Source organism: Hoplias malabaricus, chromosome 9 (genome assembly GCF_029633855.1).
Source record: "Hoplias malabaricus isolate fHopMal1 chromosome 9, fHopMal1.hap1, whole genome shotgun sequence".
NCBI classification, from domain to species: domain Eukaryota; kingdom Metazoa; phylum Chordata; class Actinopteri; order Characiformes; family Erythrinidae; genus Hoplias; species Hoplias malabaricus.
In genome coordinates, this window is record NC_089808.1 from 22323521 (window position 1) to 22345439 (window position 21919).

General features: G+C 40.9%; 2 protein-coding genes and 1 long non-coding RNA gene across 5 annotated transcripts; 2 read left to right on the top strand and 1 right to left on the bottom strand.

The window, feature by feature from the left end:
* The first annotated feature begins 802 nt into the window (after positions 1-802).
* odf3l2a (outer dense fiber of sperm tails 3-like 2a) lies at positions 803-6765 on the top strand. Its single transcript, XM_066680347.1, has 4 exons — positions 803-851; positions 3446-3556; positions 4774-4887; positions 6278-6765. Exons 1-4 carry the CDS (start codon positions 803-805, stop codon positions 6763-6765), a joined length of 762 nt encoding a protein of 253 aa, XP_066536444.1.
* A 1792-nt stretch (positions 6766-8557) lies between these two features.
* ebi3 (Epstein-Barr virus induced 3) lies at positions 8558-15469 on the bottom strand. Of its 3 annotated transcripts, XM_066681950.1 has the most exons (7): positions 15367-15469; positions 14051-14106; positions 12608-12811; positions 11777-11894; positions 10659-10837; positions 10169-10326; positions 8565-9479 (listed from the first exon to the last, which is right to left on the bottom strand). In XM_066681950.1, the coding sequence occupies exons 1-7, from the start codon at positions 15375-15377 to the stop codon at positions 9336-9338; spliced, it is 870 nt and encodes a 289-aa protein (XP_066538047.1). In that variant the 5' UTR covers positions 15378-15469; the 3' UTR covers positions 8565-9335. The 3 variants fall into 3 exon arrangements, with proteins under 3 accessions (XP_066538049.1, XP_066538047.1, XP_066538046.1); XM_066681952.1 differs by lacking the exon at positions 15367-15469 and having other exon boundaries at positions 8558-9475; positions 14051-14214; XM_066681949.1 differs by lacking the exon at positions 15367-15469 and having other exon boundaries at positions 8566-9479; positions 14051-14214.
* A 2414-nt stretch (positions 15470-17883) lies between these two features.
* On the top strand, positions 17884-21730 carry LOC136707645 (uncharacterized). The gene is made up of 4 exons (XR_010804234.1): positions 17884-18024; positions 18179-18315; positions 18908-19028; positions 19626-21730. It is a non-coding gene; the product is annotated as an uncharacterized lncRNA (long non-coding RNA).
* The last annotated feature ends 189 nt before the right edge of the window (positions 21731-21919 follow it).

Consider the following 21919-nt stretch of genomic DNA (forward strand, 5'->3'; position numbering starts at 1 on the left):
AGTCAGTGAGGTTGAGACACAGACCTATGGTACAGGTGCGGACACTTAATTATAGACAGTGAACACTGATACTTTATTGTGTATAATCACCAGAGGAAAGCTTGGAGTGAAATCGAAGTGAAATCGCCTTTGGTCACCGTACTCATGGGCAAATATTGGACAAAGTGGTGCACAGCCCCCTAACATTGGGCTTTGGAGCATGTGAAAACCCACCCAAAAGTGCAGAAGCTGTTTCTGCAGCAAAGGTGGATAAAAGAAATGTAGCAAGCATCCACTTGGCTTTAAAGTTACAGAGCAGAACAGCTTTAAAAGACTTTATACAACAACTGAGTCAAATAACTCTCTCCTTTTAGCTAATTAAAAAACACCACAGCAGGATCGAGTGTTCATTCCCTGAAAGAAAACACTGGACGTGGTGTGACTGGAAGGAAACTGATGGGACGTCTACAGAACAATGGACTTCCTTTCAGAAAATAATGGGTTAAATGTTAAGCATTTGATTGTAATTTTAAATATTTGATTAATGAATCTAATCCAATTCAGTGTGCTACCTTGGCAGGATGTTGTGAAGCATGTAACTCTATATCTCTGAAGATGGATCTTTGAAATCCAACAAGGCATTAAGATGTAACACTGGATGTATCCAATGCTTGGACAAGGATAGTGTTTCTGGGCCGTGTAGCGGTCATCTATAATTCAGCTGGCAGTTGTCCCTCCTGTGTGTGTCACTGAATCTTCAACCTGTGCCGGACCTCGCAGTCAGACATTCCACTGAGCTCCACGAGTCTGCAATCAGCGCTCCATGGAAGAGGTGGTCAGGAGGCGTCCCCTCATAGCCGGTCGGGAGAAGGGTGAGTTCCAGGAATCTCTGGTTGGTTTTATTTCTGCCACTTGATTAAAGATGTTACATGAATTTACAGATGAGAAAAGGTTTAAAGTGGTGGTCTAGTTTTTTTTTTTTAACTTAAAAAAAGTTATTTTATTTAATGTTTCATTTTTATATTTAAAAATTTTATAACAAACTTGTGTTTTTAAGTGTGCTATATAAATGTACACTACCACTAAAAATGTGCTTTCTTGTATAATTAATCTGTGGCCATGAAATCACACACAAACACACACACAAACACACACACACACACACACACACACACACACACTAGTTGGGGTTTGTGTCTTGCTTAAGAGAATTTCAGCCATGGATGTTAAGGGAAGAGTCAGTCGTTGTGTCCAAAATGACTCCCTATTCACTATTCCCTACATTACTCACTATACAGTGCACAATAAAGTTGAGGGGAGCACAAGATGGCTTCACTAACCATTAGTAAAAATGTCTTATTCTAAGACAACAATATAAATATTCAAAATAGTTTTAAACCAAGTACAAAACAAAAAAGTAAAAGTTAATTCATGTAAAGAAGCGTTTGTTCTCAGAACAACGCACTGTCCACCCCGAATCCAGATATCTATCCATCCATCCATCCATTATCTGAAAGCACTTATCCAGTTCAGGGTCACGGTGGGTCCAGAGCCTACCTGGAATCATTGGGCGCAAGGCAGGAATACACCCTGGAGGGGGTGCCAGTCCTTCACAGGGCAACACACACTCACACACTCACACCTAAGGACACTTTTGAGTCGCCAATCCACCTACCAACGTGTGTTTTTGGACTAAGGAAACCCGGAGGAAACCCATGCGGACACGGGGAGAACACACCACACTCCTCACAGACAGTCACCCGGAGCGGGAATCGAACCCACAACCTCCAGGTCCCTGGAACTGTGTGACTGTGACACTCCGAATTCAGATGTAGAAAATACGACCAAGTTCTAAGACTGAACTTCGAAGGAGATATTATTATTTTTATTATAATGATTATTTGCATGAAATGAAAGTGGAGTGAGCTCCTCAAAGCTCCACGAAGGTGGAGAGTTAACTTCAAAACACAACATGTTGTAAACACTGAGATTTGAGACATGGGACTTGAGCGGACAGTTTGGTTTGAAAAACAAGAATCCAGGAAACGATAGCAAAGTAGCATTCTCAAGGACTCATCTGAGACACCTGCTCATCTCCAAGGCTGGGGTTTATGTGTAAATAAAACTTCTAGTTTTTATTAACGTAGGTGTGAAATTTCACTGCCTGCTGGTTTTAAGACACTTTTTATGGCCGGGGTAGGGTTTCAGAAATATGCTGGGCATGACTGAACTGGCTTGAGTGAATTTACACAGCATTCAACTAATTGCAAGTTTGTGGACTATACTGTATTGTAAAGTTTAAAATATTATTATGAATGATTTCTGATAGTTCAGGTTCTCTAGTGGTTTACCACTCCACTGCAGTGCTAGCTAATTTGGGCATGGGTTAGCTGACGTACCAAAACTGGGCAGCTAGTGTTCTCCTCCAAGCGTGTTTAGATGTCTGATAATGCCATGTTCATAGCACTTAGAAAAGATGTAGTGGACTGTCTCACATGTCATGGAGGAGGCAAGTTCTGAATGAATTGAAAAAGACTAGCTTGTTGTGCTCTCTTGTACTCCTCCTCACTTTCTGGAAGGCAACGTTGACAATTCTGGAGAACTACTGTTCTCACAGCAAAATAACCATTCAGAATGTCGCACCTTTTAAGGTGGAACAATATGTTTGAGTAAGAAGCCTTGCCTACGTTTTTATTTGCTGAAATACCACAGAAACTAAATTGTAACTTGAGCTGTTTGGTTTTATAGCACTTTTGGTCTGTGTTTACTTGCAGTTAGCAGTCTCCTAAGTTTGAAGTCAGTTCCACCTTAAGTACCCAAACAGCAAAAAATAAGTCATTAATACTGACCTGTGGAGCAGGAATAGAGCATCATCCTCAATCCTTTTCATGCTTTTCAGTGTTCTGAATTCTCTCCACTGTCCAAATGCCTCCAGATGTGGTTTCTCAGTCGTGGCTCAGCCAGCGACACACAGAGAAAGCTTGAGCCATTTTGGAGTGAGACACTTTGCTTTTCTCATTTACAGAGCCAGGGCTGCGTACAAACACCGGACCTTTTTCCAGCGCACAAATCAGAACTAGCAAATGATGAAGAAACCTGAATTGAATTATTTTTGGATTTTTGGTTGTAAACATCACCTTAAGATCACTCATGGCAATGCTAACATTTCAAATAACTGTTCAAATATTAGCAGCCCTAATATTGTGGTCCAGTACGATTGAATCATTTCACTCATAACACTTTCCTGAGCTGAAGTGATTGTTTTCAAACAAGTAAAACACCAAAGACTTCAGGACCTGAGATGGAAACCGTAGCAAGATATTCCATTATCTCATTGGCTCTAGTAAGTAGGTGGGTTACCAGGATACCAAGTAACTCAGCTTTAATTGCACTGAATCACCTCCTGGTGATTCAACAATGACCTGTATGCTTTCTTGTGAATATTTTGTGATGTGTTTGGCTGCAGGTCCCGGCCCGGGGCGCTACGCTCTCCCCCCTACCATCGGTTACGTAAACCATGACTACACCAAGCCCAGCAGCCCGGCATTCTCCTTCCACAGCCGCATGAGCAGCAACAGTGAGTGACACAGTGTGGAACTAAACACCCGGAGCTGTGGTCATTACAGGACTATTCATACGCTACTGAGCTGAGAGCTTCCTGTTTATCATAAACGCTGGATATGCTTCAGCTTTTTCTGAGTAAACTGGAACCCGACTGGAGATGCATTACATTACTGACGGGGCATTTGATATCTAAACTACAATCACAGGCCTGCTTATATAATAGGGATTGTTGTAATCAACGCTTACAAACCACACTGATTTGTTTACGTTCCGCACTAATGCAATAGTGGCACATGGTGACAGGGTTGTAGTATCTGATTCCTTCCACTAGGGGAGCAATAACTAATTGGTAGAATCCCAAGTGGCTTCCTATTGAGCATGTACACTCACTATCCACTTTATTTACAGCCCCCTACAATAAGGTATATTTAGTCCAGGAAATACTCAAGATGATTTTTATACCTTGGGAATAAAGCCACTGTAACAACACACCTGCATCACCATAATAATCACCTATTATACTGTATATACATAGTGGAACTGGATTGAGGGAGCTCCATCTTTATCTTTGGCCGGAGCTGGAATAGTCATCCATTTTGATCTCAGTCATGCTGCTGTGGTTGCCATTAGGTCCTCACAGCCATGTACCTGCAGTAGTTCAAAGATTTTTCTGGTCAAGTAGTCCTGAAACTCAGAAACTCAAAATTCGGGAACACCTGGTGAGGGGGAACTCCAACCTAGAGAAACAGGGAGGCCTTGCCTTTAAGCAAAGGAATGAATCGTACCCTGCAGAACCTGAACCTGATTCTCAAGAGACAACCTTCAACTTCCCAGAGGTGGGATATGAGCCAGGTTTGCTTGACATTGAGAACCAATGCTCTACAAAATGAGCAAATTTCAGTTCGTATCCCACCTCTGGTGTGCTGATGGTTGCCTCTTGAGGTTGTGTGATCGGGTTCTGCAGGGTGAAAGGAATTCCCTCACTTAAGGACAAGCCTGCCATGCTCCTCCAGGTTGGAGTTTCAAAAATCTTTAAGGATCCAGGTTTCAGGAATTCCTTGGAGTTCCTTAGAGTCTGGTCTGTCTGTATCTGTGGTAACCTAAGCAGGCTAGTGGCAAAATAAGTTTTATCCATAGAAAAGTGTATACAGTAATTAGGTGGCGCTCAAAAATGTGGCCATGATAATGTTTTTACATTCATTGTGGTTTCTTGCTTTGAATTTGAACTAGTGGTATCTGTGGATTCCAGTCCAGGCCCTCTGTACCGTGTCGACGGCAAAATCACTCGCTTTGGAAGAGATGGCACTCCGTCTTACTCAATGCTGGGTAGAAAGAAGCTCTCAGGTAAGAAGAACAATGATCAGATTTGATGATTATACAGTGCTTCTGCATGGAAAAGTTGGAACAGAAAATCAGATATATGCCTTTACCCCCTTACTTTGAGTGTAGTCAGTCAGCCAAGACATGTTAAGTGCGTTTTTATGTGTCTAGGTGTTCTGCAGTAGAGCTAATGCAGTGGGGCTGATGTATTTAACAAGTACAGAATAATTAATTATGTCATCATTGTGTAATTGGCATCATGCAAGTTGCATTTTAGGAATCCCTGGACTAACCCTGAATTCCCTACAACACATCAACATGGCACAGCAACATGTAGCCACACAACTCCAGGGTCTTGGGGTTCTGTGTGCGTTCTCCCTGTGTCTGTGTAGGTCCCAATATTTGTTGTTGTTGTCAGAAACTCTTCACTCTGGACTGCCCTCTAGTGGATGTGTTGCTTAACATCCACTGTATGCTTAAAGGTTAGTGGGCATTGACGGTTAGGGTTTTAAAATGGATGTATTTCGTTACACAGGTAAAAGTCCACAGGTGTGAGTGTGTGAGTGACTGGGTGATTGTGTGAGTGATTGGGTGAGTGTGTGAAACTGTCCACAGGTGTGAGTGTGTGAGTGACTGGGTGAGTGTGATAGTGACTGGGTGAGTGTTTGAAACTGTCCACAGGTGTGAGTGTGTGAGTGACTGGGTGAGTGTGATAGTGACTGGGTGAGTGTTTGAAACTGTCCACAGGTGTGAGTGTGTGAGTGACTGGGTGAGTGTGATAGTGACTGGGTGAGTGTTTGAAACTGTCCACAGGTGTGAGTGTGTGAGTGACTGGGTGAGTGTGTGACACTGTCCACAAGTGTGAGTGTGAGTGACTGGGTGACTGTGTGAGTGACTGGGTGAGGATGTGAAACGGTCCACAGGTGTGAGAGTATGAGTGACTGGGTGAGTGTGTGAAACTGTCCACAGGTGTGAGTGTGTGAGTGACAGGGTGAGTGTGTGATGCCCTGGGCCTTTGTGCCTTGAGTTCAGTGATTCTGGGCAGACTGTGGACCCACCATGACTCTGATCAGGATGAAGCTGTTATAGCAAATGAATGAATGAATGAAAGGAAAAAAAAGATATTAGTAGGACAGTATTATTGTATCTTGTAGTGAATAAAATTTGGCAGAAACCTGCTAAATTGAAGTTTGTTCTCTGTATAGCAGTAACTCCCAACCCCTTGTCCTGCAGACATTGATGTCCTTTCTGCTCATTGACAAGCCCACTTAGAGCAGGACAACACAAAAATAAGCAGGACATAAGCTTCCAGGCTTGAAAAACTAAGCTGTACAGGATGTGTTAAGTCAGTTATACAATCTACACAAAAGACATTTTACCAGGTAGGCCCAAACTTACATTGTGTCTCTTGTAGCTGATACTTTTCAGACTCCCGGTCCAGGGGCCTATTATCCAGAAAGGGCTCCTCCACTGAACGGTCAGCATCAGCCGCCCTCCTACACCATGTCCTTCCGCACTCGTTACCGCAGCGTAGACACCATCCCTGCCCCCAACCGCTACACTCTGCCCAATCTCATGGGCTCATACACACCCAGCAAGCCGTCCAGTGCCAGTTTCTCCATGTCTGCCCGCAGGAAATCAGGAGGGCCCTCCGAGGACCTGGCCATGACACCGGGGCCTGGACACTACAACAGCACGGACCCCAGCATCTACCTGAACAGACAGCCATCTTTCTCCATCCAGAGCCGCCACAGCACCCCCAGTGACGCTACACGTAAACCCGGCCCCGGGACACACAGCCCTGAGAAGTCCATGACCCATCTGCCCCGGGCCCCCTCCTTCTCACTGGGCATCCGCCATTCTGAGTTTGTCACACCACTCGTCATCAGTGTTAATGACTGACATCTATGTTAATGCCTGCCTTTGCCTAGACAATTTTTACAATAAGTATTAATAGTGTACTTAGTAGCATTAAACCCAGTACTATCTGGCTCAAGATTGCTGGCCCCCTCTATTCTTCTGGAAGGCTTTACATTAGATTCTGGAACATTGCTGTGAGAATCTGCTGGCATTAGATGGTTGTCTGAAGCACAAAAGCCAATCAAACTCTCAAAGTACTAGCTGGTGCTCCAAGACTCTAGAGAACCAATGGATGGCCTTATTTCTGTGCCACAGTTAAAGCTAATATTTTTTGCATGCACATGAACTTAATATTGTATACATATCTATAATCATGCAAGAGACTCTTAATTTTTATTAAAGGAAACCATACACAGACATAGTGACATACTGAACACTATGTGACAGATTTTGATACATTATAAATAGACAGTAATACAGAGGGACAGCCAGAATGTGCTACATACAATTTTAAAAAATACTTTGTGAAAGACTTCGCTATTCTGTCATTTGAGGTCTCTGATTGGCTGAAACAGGCCTTGTGTATTTGCAGTCAAGCCATCCAATCAGATATCACCTCTGTGATTTGTGGTTTCTGATTGGCTGAAATGGGCCTTGTGTATTGGCAGTCAAGCCATTCAATTAGATATCTCCTCTGTGATTTGTGGTTTCTGATTGGCTGAAACAGGCCTTGCGTATTGGCAGTCAAGCCATCCAATCAGATTTCCCCGCTGTGATTTGTGGATTCTGATTGGCTGAAACGGGCCTTGCGTATTAGCAGGCAAGCCATCCAATCAGATATCACCTCTGTGATTTGTGGTTTCTGATTGGCTGAAAAGGGCCTTGCGTATTAGCAGTCAAGCCATCCAATCAGATATCACCTCTGTGATTTGTGGTTTCTGATTGACTGAAACAGGCCTTGCGTATTGGCAGTCAAGCCATCCAATCAGATATCACCTCTGTGATTTGTGGTTTCTGATTGACTGAAACAGGCCTTGCGTATTGGCAGTCAAGCCATCCAATCAGATTGCCCATCTGTGATTTGTGGATTCTGATTGGCTGAAACGGGCCTTGTGTATTAGCAGTCAAGCCATCCAATCAGATATCACCTCGGTGATTTGTGGTTTCTGACTGGCTGAAACTGAGGCATGTTATAAAGGCTGTAGTGTGAAGCGAGGCCATGGCTTAGGGATGTGAAAGGAGCACAGAGGAGAATGAGTGTAGAGAGTGGAGTTCTGTGTGTATGTAGGTAGCAGAAAACACACCTGTATATTTTAAATGATATAAAATATTAATTTTCTTTTCATAAAAATTAAAAATCTCTTGATTTTCTCAATTCATAAAAAATTGGTATACAAAATTAAGTTCATGTGCATACAAACCTTCACGTTGGCTCAAATGATCTATGCAATCGGGCAGAATAGAGGCACAAAATTACTCTAAAGATTTATAACCTTCTAGCTGACATATGACATTGAGCACGGTGATGTCAAGCTCATGAGTAGCCTGCTCCAGATCACTCATATTTTATGGGTTTTTTTTTTTTCTTTTTTTTTTTTTGATAATAAAATCTGTATTCACTCATTACAAAGTGCTGTCTACACATTTATGGACATTGTATTGTGTGACAAATTAATGAACTTTGTTGTAGCTCAATGTGAACACAATAAGCTTCATCAGGGTGTTTGGTATTGTGTTTGCTTGTAATTTATTAAGAATATTGGACTTTGTTTCATGTTAACATCTAGAGACATGGCTCTGACTGAGCTTCTATCCTGATTTTTGACTGTACCAAAAACATAGGGTGTGTCTCAATAACTACTGGGCTGCCTTGCTCCCTGTGGACTGTATAGGCAGCAGCTTAAACAAAATTAAATCTTAGAAACTGTATAGAAATATACAGTTAGACTAAGAACAATTCAGTAAAATTTCAGACCCCCCAGCTAACGTTGCTTATAATAATAATGTTTTACACAGGAACTCTAAGGTTGTTGAAACAATAGCCTGAGGTAGTAGAGCTAGCTAGCACGCTAATGTCCTTGAGTTACTGAAAATTACAGTATGGCAAATGCAAAATAAAACAATATCTGATGGTTCCTACTTTTGCCAATGTACTCAGCTTACATATAGAAACATAATAAAAAAGCTCTGGTTTTACATGTATTTTACTTCTGTATTCTTTGCTTGGCTCTGTGTTTTAAGGTAGCGTTGCCAACTTTATGAAACTTTCTGAGGACGGGGGACCAGTACACAGTTGTAAATCCTTTTCGACTGTAGTCAATCAGGTAAAACTTTTTTGTTGTCAGTCCTTTATTAAGCCAACTGCCATCAGGATGGTCAGTATCTGTCAGCACCCTTTTTGAAAAATGGCAAAGAAGAATCTGCCCATGTATTTGGCAAATACTGTATAGTATTTGCAAATAGTACATAACAGTGTCACATCAAAAATATGGAACAAAATGTATTGGTGTCAAAATGGAACAAATATTTTAGTGTCCAAATACAGGACAATTCCGTATTTTATGGGATGGTGGGCAACACTATTTTAAGGTGGTATTGAAGCTCAGTTATTATTAGATGGCAGTTATATTGACAGGGTCACTCCACTCGCTGCTCTGACCATTGCCCAAGAAGTCCTTGGCAGAGACACGGATGTAATACGTCCGTCCTGCTACGAGTCCACCCCGGATCATGCTCGTAGACTCATAGGGACCTAACTGGAAAAGAATACACCAAAGTTACATATATATAAAAAATTCTCAAAGAATTAGTTATAAACACTGCTAACATTGCTTACAACAGATACAGAAATGCTAATGCTAATGTTCAAAAAGCTACACTTTAGGTAAAAATGCTGACAATGCACATACATAAAGACCAATTTTTTTTTTACAAGCATTTTAATTTTGCCAGTATGACTCAGCAAGACTTCGTATCCTTTTATCAGCTAGGTTTAATTTTCATTTGTTAATTATCATAGCATAGGGTGACCAGACGTCCTCTTTTACCCGGACATGTCCTCTTTTTTAGACTTAAAAAAATATCGGGGCGGAATATCGCAAACGTCCGGGATGTTGTTTTTCTAGAGTTTACATAGAATTTCGAGAATTTTTCATTCGCTTGAGTGAGAAGGAGGCGTGGTGAAGTAGCCTAAAATCTTCTGATTGGACGGTCTGACTGTAGAGCTATCGTTATTGGTCGATAACTTTCTCTGTAAACATTTAATTGGCCAGTCTGCACGTCAGTAGTCCTTGTTTACGTCAGGCAAATCTCATGTACCTACCCTCATCTCGAGCAGCTAAGCCTAATCTAATCTAACTACATACCCTACCATAATTTATGTTGGGCCCCTAGGATTTTAGTCTCCTATCTTTTAGCAAGCCATTTGAGTATGTGGGGGACTTACAATGTTAGCCAAGTTATGCTTCCCCCAGTAGAAGTGCACTTGGTAACTGAGGAGGAAGTTCACTGGGTCTGGCCAGGTTGGAGGAGGATCCCACTGCACTTGGACCTTTTGGCCCGATAACAAAGTCGCCTTCAAGTTTACAGGAGGATCTGGCTTCACTGTGGACCAATCACATGCAAACAGCTACATAGTAAAATACATTCTTTGAATGTTTAGACAAAAACATCATTGGACATAGCGATATCAGGTGTTTTTTAGACCAAATCTAGGCCCACACAACATGCTGTTACTGAGCCATAAGTGCCAAAAGTGGCACAAATTTTGTCGTAATATGTCTGCTATCTGGGTGCTGCATTAGCCCTAAAGCCTGAATGCTCAATCAAAGAACCCCACTTCAGACACAAAACAAATCTTGGGCAGCTGGCTAAATTTAAGGAAAGAAATGGTAAATTTGATTATCTGTTTAAGACAAAACACCATTGGATCTCACCTAGTTCCGCAATATCCAAAGATAGGGTATGGGTGGTGGTTCCAAGAGCATTGACAGCTGTGATGTTGAGCAGGATTGGGATGTGGGAGGCTGCATCAGGTATTTCTACCACACATTGCTTGTCCTGCTCACTTTGTCTGAGGCATAGTCTCACAGCTGGAAGATCATCTTCAACATACCTGATCAAATTTAAAAGTCCAAGTCTGAAATATTCAGGGGAGTATTGTGAAATCTGATCTGATCTGTGAAAAAATTCTCTTTACCAAAAATGTAGCCAACAGAATATTTGGTTTGGATAAAATTTAGACTTCAAACTAGGTACCATTACTGTTTTTAGTGTGCCTGTTCACACTAATGTCTCACTTGTCTCATAAATATTTGTATTTTTTAGGTAAATATGGCATTTTTGTCATTTTATTTTAGTGCCCAATTTGTCTTTAACTGTCTACAACTATGACAACCTGGTTTCAGTGGTCTGTATTATTGTGTTTCATTAAGATGTGTGCTACACTGTTTTCACCACACCGCCTCCTACATTGTGTCTGCCTATTATCAGCCTTCAGCCATGATGCACTCCCTGCAACACAGTCTTTCATGGTTTAGCGTGTTAAGCCAGTGCTTCTGCCTCTTCACAAGATCCCATTTCCAGCTGCCGATTGCAGCTGTGTATATACAGTAAGCCATAACCATAGAACACAACACAAAGATTAGGCTAACTTTGTTTTATTTGTGCAAAAATCAATTGGACCACAAAACAAACCATACTCAGAACAACTCCGGTTCCCTTTCACCTTAGAAGGTGGTCTGAATTTGTTTCAGTTATGGGTCTGTTTAGAGAGGTCGTAACTTGTCTGACGTGGTCACATACACAGAAAACCATGATAGCTGTCTGAGACCACTTGAAACAGTGAAGTGGTCCAAGTGTAAAAACGCCCACATTGTGTCCCAACCCATATACACAGGAGCCTGAGGAAAGCTTTTGATGATGGGTTGTAATTATGCTAACTAAAGAAGCAAACTTGTCTTGGCTGTTATACTACATTTGAGGTAAGGAATAAACAGCATTCATGTTGTTTGCCAAGCTATTTCTTTAAAGCAACTTTGTTTCCATACACTACCAGTAGGTGGCGATGTAATGTGTTGGCAGTATAGGGTCTGGTGTCAGAGTCCAGGTGCACACAGCATTTAATGGATAGCGAGGAGCCCAACACTTCACTTCAGGAGTAGAAGGAGCATCTGTATGAGATGATTTGAAGGACATGGAGGTGTAAGGACAACAAGACATTATGTACATTTCAAGGATTTCAACTTTTTTCTTTTATACTTTTTGATATTTGGATCTAAATGTCCAATAAGCCTGTCATGTGTGAGCAGCAATGCATACAATCAGGGAGACATGCTGGTCAAGAGCTTCAGATCAGGTTAGACATTGAGGAAAACGGGAATCAAGAGATTTGGTGTAGCTGCAGGTGCTAGATGATAGTTTGAGTATTTCTGATTTGTTGATGGAAGATGTCAGAAGAGAACGGCTAGACTTGTTCCATCTGACAGACATGCCAAAGTAATTTGAACAACTCTCTTAAACAGTGGTCAGAAAAGCATCTCTGAACACTTGAACACATTGAACCACAATGTGGATGGGCTACAACAGCAGAATAACACCATGGTTTCCACTCATGTCAGCAAAGACCAGGGCTCAACCTCACTGAAGCTGATCAGCTGAATATCAAAACTGTAGCCTGACCTAAGGAGTCTCTGCTGTGACTGGCAAATGGGAGGATTGTAAAATAGACTTTAATCAGCTGTGATATCAATAAGCTGTGATAGCAACTTTCCAGGAAGAAAGTAAGGCTGTTCTACAAGCAAATGAGTATCCCAGATGACCTGACCTATACATACCTTAAACTACCACACAACACCAAGTCAGATTCAACTTTATTTCTACTCACAGCCCAACTGAAGATGGTATGACTCGATGGGATTTTCATTAGAGCCGTAGCATGTGTAGATGCCTCCATCTTCAAGACTGGTGTTGTGCAACTTCAGAACAGGACCTGATACCACCACTGATCCATTTCGTTTCCATTCTAAACCTTTGTCCACTCCTTCTCCACATGGGAGCTCCACTGATGAACCTATAGGCACATAAAAATCTGTCCCAGAAAGAGACGTATAGAGCGTTATAAAATTATAGAAAGATGAAGAATAAAGATATTAGGGCTAATGCTTAATAATTGTCAGTGCTCCCACAACAGTGTATACATGAACAGTTCTCTTGCAAATATTGCCTTGTTAGTTCTTGTTTAGCTTAATTATTTTAATATCTAATTCCATTAATGTCCCCTCCAGGGTGTATTCCCGCCTTGCGCCCGATGATTCCAGGTAGGCTCTGGACCCCCTGCGACCCTAAATTGGGTAAGCGGTTACAGATAATGGATGGATGGATGGAATTCCATTAATTTCTGAATGCTACTCAATACTCAAATATACATCAAGTGGTAGAAATATTTGAAGGGAAATTATGTTTTCACACTTTCTTGGGTATTATTTCTTGAGAAGTGGCACGGTGGAGGAGCAGGTAGTGTCGCAGTCACACAGCTCCAGGGTGGGTTCAAGTCCAACTCTGGGTGACTGCCTGTGAGGAGATTGGTGTGTTTTTCCCATGTCCATGTGGGTTTTCTCCCACGGTCCAAAAACACACGTTGGTACGTGGATGGGCGACTCAAAAATGTCCATAGGTATGTGTGTGTGTCACCCTTTGAGGGACTGGCACCCCCTCAAGGGTGTGATCCCGCCTTGTGCCCAGTGATTCCAGGTAGGCTCTGGACCCACTGCGACCCTGAACTGGATAAGGGTTACAGACAATGAATAAACGAATGAGATATATCTTGGGGCAACCGTGGCCTAATAGTTTGAGAAGAGCGCTTAGGCCTGAAAGGTCATTGGTTTGATATATACATTTTACCAAATTCTCTTCCATATTTTGACATAACTAATTATTAGCTAAGACTCACCCAATTACACACAATGAGGGCAAGCGCATGCTTCCTCCAAGACAAGCGAAGCCAACTATCATTTCTATCAATCTGCTGCTAACACATCGACCACGTTTGGTGGAGAGCACTAACTGCATACACTTCTTCTTTGAGCTAACAGACATACTGACTGCCATTGTGCTTGTGATGGGGGATGGAGGGCTATCCTACCCACCCAGAAAGAGTGAGGTCAATAGTGCTCACTAGGATTCTCAGCCTCGGTTGTCCCTCAAATAATTTCAAAACTCTTTTTATTTTATTCCTCTTAGCATTTGCAGATAATTAATCCTAACATTTTCCCTGTTTTTCATACTACATATGCTTCCAAATTATGCCTCTAAAAAAATCGTACCTCACCCTTTGAGGAGCTTGGCTTTGGTGGTTCTTTTGATGTCTCTTGGCTCCAGATTGGACTAAAGAAAGCAAAGAGTAAACAAAGAGTACAAAACGAAAGCTTCAGGCACATGGTGGATCCATAAAAATCCACCGAGCGACTGATTTCGAGATGTTGCTGCTCAGTGGGAAACTCAAACACAAGGGTTGACGCAAATTCAGATCCCTTTTTTGTTAATCATTAGACAGTAAACACATTTGTCCAAAACAGATGACTGAGGGGAACGGGGGAGTAACAGCGGTCTGGAGGAATTCAAATAGAAACAAAGTATGAAAACAGTAAGGTTCAGGCTGAAATGGGAATGCTAATCTTTTTTTTAATTAAAAGTACCCATGGGAGATGCTGGAGCAATGCTGTGAGGATTTGATTGTATCTAGACAAAAGTATTAATGAGCTCTGATACTAATTTTGTTTCACAAAAGCTACTCCTCCAACTCATCCCAGAGAGCACAATTCTACTCTACATATTGGGGACTGATTGTCAGGTTCCAGAGCACAACATTAATGTAAACAAGGGAAAGATGGATAAATTTATCTCATACACAGCTCCCCTCCCTGTCCTGGAGAGAGTCTCGCAACAGTCAGAAGCACAGAAATCCACTGCTTCTTTGCATTGAGCGGGTAAAAGATCCCATTGTGTTGCATAATGATGAGAAAAACTGTTATATACTGTTAGCCATATTAGCTTTTTCATCATAGGATCTAAAGGAAAACTGCAGGTTAGTCTCCAATGCAATTCTCTGTACCTGTGACTGAATCTGAGTGAGTTATTCATACACAGATCATATACTCGTGTTACTTTACAGGGTAAATAATCCGATCCTGCTGTTCCTGTGCTCTGAGAGGATAATATTTTATCACGAATGATTTCTCTGGTTTGGCTTAAAGTTTAGTAAAGTAGGTCTCATTATCTGAAAATGTGAGACAATCAGTAAGCAATGTTTCTATGCCACAGCGAAGCCAAATCTGATTCCCAAATATCTTCCACCACCCTCTGTGCCGTGTCTAGGTGTAGTATTTTTATTGGCATTGTGTAGAGAGTGTAGCACAATTTGGGACGTGCCCCAAGCTCCTCTACTGACTGCAACAAATGAAGAGAGCTCTGTTTACAGATGTGACATGAATAAATGGATCAGGAGTTCATACTTATATTCATTCTATTTTAATATTTAAATGAGGAGTAAAAGTGTTGAAAGAAACAATAAAACAATTGAACTGTTTTGTCTTTGAGTAATGAGTATCTCCCCAATATGGTGGCTATTATGAACAGTGATGTCACCTGCAACCCATGGATCCTCCTGCAGCCAACAACTGGTATTGTGTATAGTGACTTCAGGTTTATGAGGCGCTGCTCCAGATGTAGATGAGCTTCTATGTGTATTCTGCAAAACATATGTGCATTTAAACATCTGAGTCAGGAGTGGGTGCACTTTAAAGTAGCGAATATTCAATCAGTGAAAGCACTTGCAACACTCAAAAAAAATAAATAATTGGACATAGCGTATATACTGTATATCTAGAGTGTACACATTCTCTGAAACAGAATAGAAAGTCACATATGGTAGCCATTTGTTGCACTCTGTCTGGAAATGAGAATTAGATGTCAACATATGCCTCTCTAAAGTTCCTGAATTTTCCAGAAAACAACAGCACATTTTAATAGAGTCATTCAGCTTTAGGTTCTGATGCACCTTGGGTGAGTTCAGCTGGGAAACAGCAACCAAAGTACCACACTGCAAATATAAATGAGAGTATAGTGCAGGGCTAATGCTTTGAAGGTGCACTAAGTAATGTCAGAAAACAATGTGGTAGCCTTGATACTTGAAATGCCTTAAAGCTCAAACATGAAAGCTGGGTTCATAGTGGTAAAATCAAATTATTAACAGGTTCATTCGACATTCATTCATTCATTCATTATCTGTAACCGCTTATCCAGTTCAGGGTCACAGTGGGTCCAGAGCCTACCTGGAATCATTGGGCACAAGGTGGGAATACTCCCTGGAGGGGGCGCCAGTCCTTCACAGGGCCACACACACACACACACACACACACACACACACACACACACACACACATACACACTCACACATTCACTCACACCTACGGGCACTTTTGAGTCACCAATTCACCTACCAACGTGTGTTTTTGGACTGTGGGAGGAAACCGGAGCACCTGGAGGAAAACCACGCAGACACAGAGAGAACACACCACACTCCTCACAGACAGTCACCCGGAGGAAACCCATGCAGATACAGGGAGAACACACCACACTCCTCACAGACAGTCACCCGGAGGAAACCCATGCGGACACAGGGAGAACACACCACACTCCTCACAGACAGTCACCCAGAGGAAACCCACGCAGACACAGGGAGAACACACAAAAATCCTCACAGACAGTCACCTGGAGGAAACCCACGCAGACACAGGGAGAACACACAAAAATCCTCACAGACAGTCAACCGGAGGAAACCCACGCATACACAGGGAGAACACGCCACACTCCTCACAGACAGTCACCCGGAGGAAGCCCACGCAGACACAGGGAGAACACGCCACACTCCTCACAGACAGTCACCCAGAGGAAACCCACACTGACACGGGGAGAACACACCACACTCCTCACAGACAGTCACCCGGAGGAAACCCATGCGGACACAGGGAGAACACACCACACTCCTCACAGACAGTCACCCGGAGGAAACCCACGCAGACACGGGGAGAACACACCACACTCCTCACAGACAGTCACCCGAAGGAAACCCACGCGGACACAGAGAGAACACACCACACTTCTCACAGACAGTCACCCGGAAGGAACCCACGCAGACACAGGGAGAACACACCACACTCCTCACAGACAGTCACCCGAAGGAAACCCACGCGGACACAGAGAGAACACACCACACTCCTCACAGACAGTCACCCGAAGGAAACCCACGCGGACACAGAGAGAACACACCACACTTCTCACAGACAGTCACCTGGAAGGAACCCACGCAGACACAGGGAGAACACACCACACTCCTCACAGACAGTCACCTGGAAGAAACCCACGCGGACACAGAGAGAACACACCACACTTCTCACAGACAGTCACCTGGAAGAAACCCACGCAGACACAGGGAGAACACACCACACTCCTCACAGACAGTCATCCGGAGGAAACCCACACAGACAAAAGGAGAACACATCACACTGTAATAACATAACAAGAGTAATGTAACTCTTAGCTACAGTCTCAGACCTTTTGGTGGTGAGTTTGGATATAACAGTGCAGTGGTGAAGGTTGGGAAGATGTTTCTCAGTGTGCACTGTCAGATGAAATCCTCGAGCTCATCCTCTGAGCTGACAGAACCAAGCCTGAGGCAAACAAGCTCCAGAATCCACTGAGTCACTAATATTATTACTTCTTTGGAACCATAAACTTGTTAAAAAAAATTGGAAGACAGCGTTATACATTTCTGCTTTACAGCGGGTTTCTGAACCCATCAAAGGAACACAAAGATTATGAGTTTAAATCAGTTTGGAAGTTTTTTCAATCTGGACCAAATTAATGAAGTGAGGTGTGTTATAGAGCAATTTTTTTAAAGAAATGCAATGTTTCTTATGCCTCAAAATATATACCACCTGCTCACCAGCTTCCCCCAACATCTGATGCAGCAACAGCCTGTCCTCCTCTGGGAAGGCTTTTACACAAGAGGTATTGAAGTGAGAATTTGATGGCATCAGGCGTCAAGAACCTGTTCTAAATAACAACAAAAAAAGTCCAGTGCATTGCTACCCTCTTGTGGACATTGCCTCCAAATGTTTAATATGTTTGAGGTTTCTACTGGGCTAGAGATCCAAGCTGGGGGGGGGATTGTAAAACTTCCTTTAGTTTAGAATTGATCCATAGAATAAATTGAGGGGACAATTTAGTTCAAAGAAGAACCAAGTAATCAAATAATAGAATTAGTTATTTATTTTATTAGTTTTTTATTATTTATTCGAGGAACATTTTAAGCCTCTATAATTATTATATTTTATATAAATATTTTGATTGCTAAATATGTATTCCCTTTACAAGCTCCATGTTGATTTTGTTTCAGTTGTTGGCCCGAACCGATTCAAGTCGAAGTGGACGCTGGACAGTTAGCTGATACATTGCTGAAAAATAATTAAAATGGTCGACACAAACTGTTGGATAAAATACTGTTTGCACCACAGAAACAGTAAAAATGTAGAAGTAAGTATTAGTTAATATACATAGAGATATGAGTGAAAAACTATGGAATTAAATGGAATTTTACGTTAGCTGTAGCTAACATTTAATTGTTAGTGATAATTTTTTAGCTGTAGCTAACGTTACTTTTTTAATTTCTGATTAAGTCTGCGTGCTGTAAGTTTGTTTTACGTTGTGATTATCTACCTGCGTAAGTTAAATGTAGATGTACTATTTCAATTGAGTTTATAGTCATTTCAGATATATGTTGACTTGTAATTTGCCTGCGTCTTAATAGAATTTTCCGTTCCACCTTAAATTGTACTATTTAAGGTGGAACGGGAAATTAGAGAAAGTCGTTTAAAAGAAAGAGTTTAAAAGTGTTATTAATGTTACTACTGAGCAAAATAATATAAACCTTTAAGCATGTCGTTATTATGTCGTCGTGAACTGCGGCTGAAACTTTGAAATACAGATGCTGAATACATATCAAATCCTTCAATCAGCGATAATCAGATAAATGGGAAGCCTGAATCTTGTGTTTGTGTCAAATAATTGCTTCAATTCTATATTTTTGACTGCACAGTAGCTCTTGGTGTTTCTCTGTGATTCACAGCAGGATCCAACAGCAGAGTTCAAATGTATTCCTTCACTGGAGCAAGAATTTCTTTACCTGTTGGGTCTGGAAGAAGTGGTTCAGTTACAATTGCTGCTGTCTAAAACACCGACAACTAAGAGTATGAATATTTTGTTAACATGTTTACAGAAATAAAAAATATATATTAAAAAATATTTATTTGGTAATATATAAATGTCCCTTTATCCGTGACAAAAATATTTTTGTGGTATTATTAGAGTATCATTTATAGAATACAGAAATGTGTTGATAAAAGTTGAACATCATATTTTTGGTGCACCAGACATTCAGCTTTTGAAGAAAGCCTACATGTCACCAACACTTAACAGTTTAAATATTCAGTGTCCTGGTGCTCTGGTGTATGATCCTTGTGGTAGTATGACCAAAGCATGTCACAGACCTTTCATTAATAAACAAAACTCTTCACTCGTGGAAAAGGTGTAGAATATGTCCCCTGTAAAATTTTAAAGACATAATTATCTTGTATCATATATAATACATAAACAGATAGATATATTACAAACACTTAATATTGCATATTACTTAACCTCGTTTGTTTACCTCAGATTTACACTCTTAAATGTATATCATAAGTAACCAATTTGTATTAAGTCAGCTACTCTAATGCAATTCCGAGATTTAAATTGCATGGTAATACTTGACCTCTCCTAATTTATTTTATGTATATGGTTTTTAGAGAGGATGAAGAAGAAGAAGGATAAGAAGAAAAAAAATTCAGGATGTACATCGATATTCTTCGTTTATTCAAAAGATCCATTCCTTTGCACCCAATGCAAGACAGATTTCACTTGTTCCTGGAAACAGAACATGAATGGGTCTGTGTTATGCGAGTCCTGCTTTAAGTGCACTTGGAGTAGCAGACCAAATCAGACTTCCATTAAGTCAACTTCTGACAGCTTTTATAAAGCAACTTCTGACAACTCATCTCCTTTTCCAACTTCATCCAGTTTGTCTGTGAGGAATGACCCTGAGCTTGCCCTTACTTTGACCAGTCAGTCTTATTCAGCTTGAGGCTCAGGAGAGAAGCCAGCTGGTTACCAGAATGTCAGCTTTTTGCATGTTTCCTAGTAGCCAGTCTTCGCCTTCTTGGTCCTCACCCAATTTTGAGTCTGACTTCTTCCTAGTCTTCCTGCTTTTCTTCAGATTCTCTGTGGTCTCCCTTTTATTGTTCCTCAACCTCCTATGACTTGTCCTTTTTGGATGAGTCAATGTCATCTTATCTCCTTGGCTTCTCAGATATTTATGCCTCTTCCTCATCCATGCTGTCCTCACCCTCTTATTCCTCAGCAAGTTACTGAAGCAGGAAGCCAGGTACACATGACTGGAGGAAGACTCCACTTACTAAGAGTTTGCTTAAAGCTGACAAGTTGAAGTCTAGAAATAAGAAAGAAGAGATGAAAGCAAAGATGAAGTAGAAACACACATTGTGGAACAGACCTACAGACAGTAAAAAGAAGACTGAGAACACACCCAACATTGGGCCTCTGTCTGCCACCTCCCCATGTTCTTCATCTTTGTCAACAATAGAATCCGGTCAGTGCAACCTTCAAAAGATCCAGGCAACAGCAGAAAATCCAAGAGATAACAGAAAGAAGCATGATCCCTCAAAGTTCAAGGAGAAAGGGTTGAAATCTGGCCAGGGCAATGTTCCACTTTCCAAAATCTTCGCAAGCACAGTCAAAGGGAGACAGCAGCTACCTGGGTCAAAGTCAGGAGTCTTTTAAGTCAAGTCTGACTCCTCAGACTTGATCAAGAAGACACTATCCATTCATCAAGGAGAGATTAGCCAGCAGGCTATCATTCTGCCAAAAATCAAGACCAAACACAAGAACACTGTAATTAAAAAGTCAACATCTAAAAAGCAGAAAATGGATAAGTGGATTAAGAGACGGAAAATCTCCAATGTGCCACAAGAGAAAACCCCCTCCATGGACTTCTGTTCTGTATCTGGTGGCCCTAAAGTTAAGAAGGTTCTGGATCTGGATTCACACAAAGTGAAGGTTCTAGCTTACTCCACAAGACCATCATAATCCATACTATGAACCATATTCTCTGTTTTAAATGGGGATTTCACAGATCTTTCCAAATGTCTGCTTTATTCAGTATTGCTTTGCTATAGAGGTGACTGGAACCAAATATGGCCATTTTATTTACTACGTAAATATATACATTTTATTTATTTTTCTCCAAACAAACTATAAAATAACATTTGACTTCAAAGTTTGACTTGGAAGAATGACACTTAAGCTTTGATTTTGAACAGCTTTGATTCCATCCTCACCATTTACTTATGCAGACATTTTAGAATAATCAGTGTGTTTCCCCTTGTACTTATTGAGTTGAAGAATGTGGGTAGTAGTTATTAATTGGATAGCTATTAATTGATGGATGTAAATAGGGAAAGGTGTCTTTATTTGTTTGTTTATATTTTTCAGTCTCAGATTAACTGTTGGCATATTTGCAGTTATAAATTTCTGACAATAGAAAAGCCAAGTTATAGTTTATTGATAAAATCTGACTAAGTATACCAAAAATATTATTTAATGTTAATGATAGCCAAAGTTCATACCCATGTTGGTGTATTTATAAGCTCTAAATCTACTGCTACTGAAATAATTTCTTCATCTGTTCCATATTGTGTTCAATGAAGTATATTTTAAATGAAATTATATTTATTCCATTTCTTCTGAAAACGTTCTATAAATTTATTCACAAATATTATAATATAAAATATTGTTTCCCTCATAGTCAAGGAATATGTGATTAATAATGATGAAAAAATCACAAAACTAACCACTAAACTAAATACAACATACAAGACAAAGATGGTCACAGAATAAATGTACCAAAACATACATAGAATAAAAGTTCTTACAAAGAAATGTGTAAACATTTTTATTGTAAAATATACCTCACTATAAGTTCTAGATACATGTAAAATAATGTAGTATTCCAATTCTCAGGGGTCTC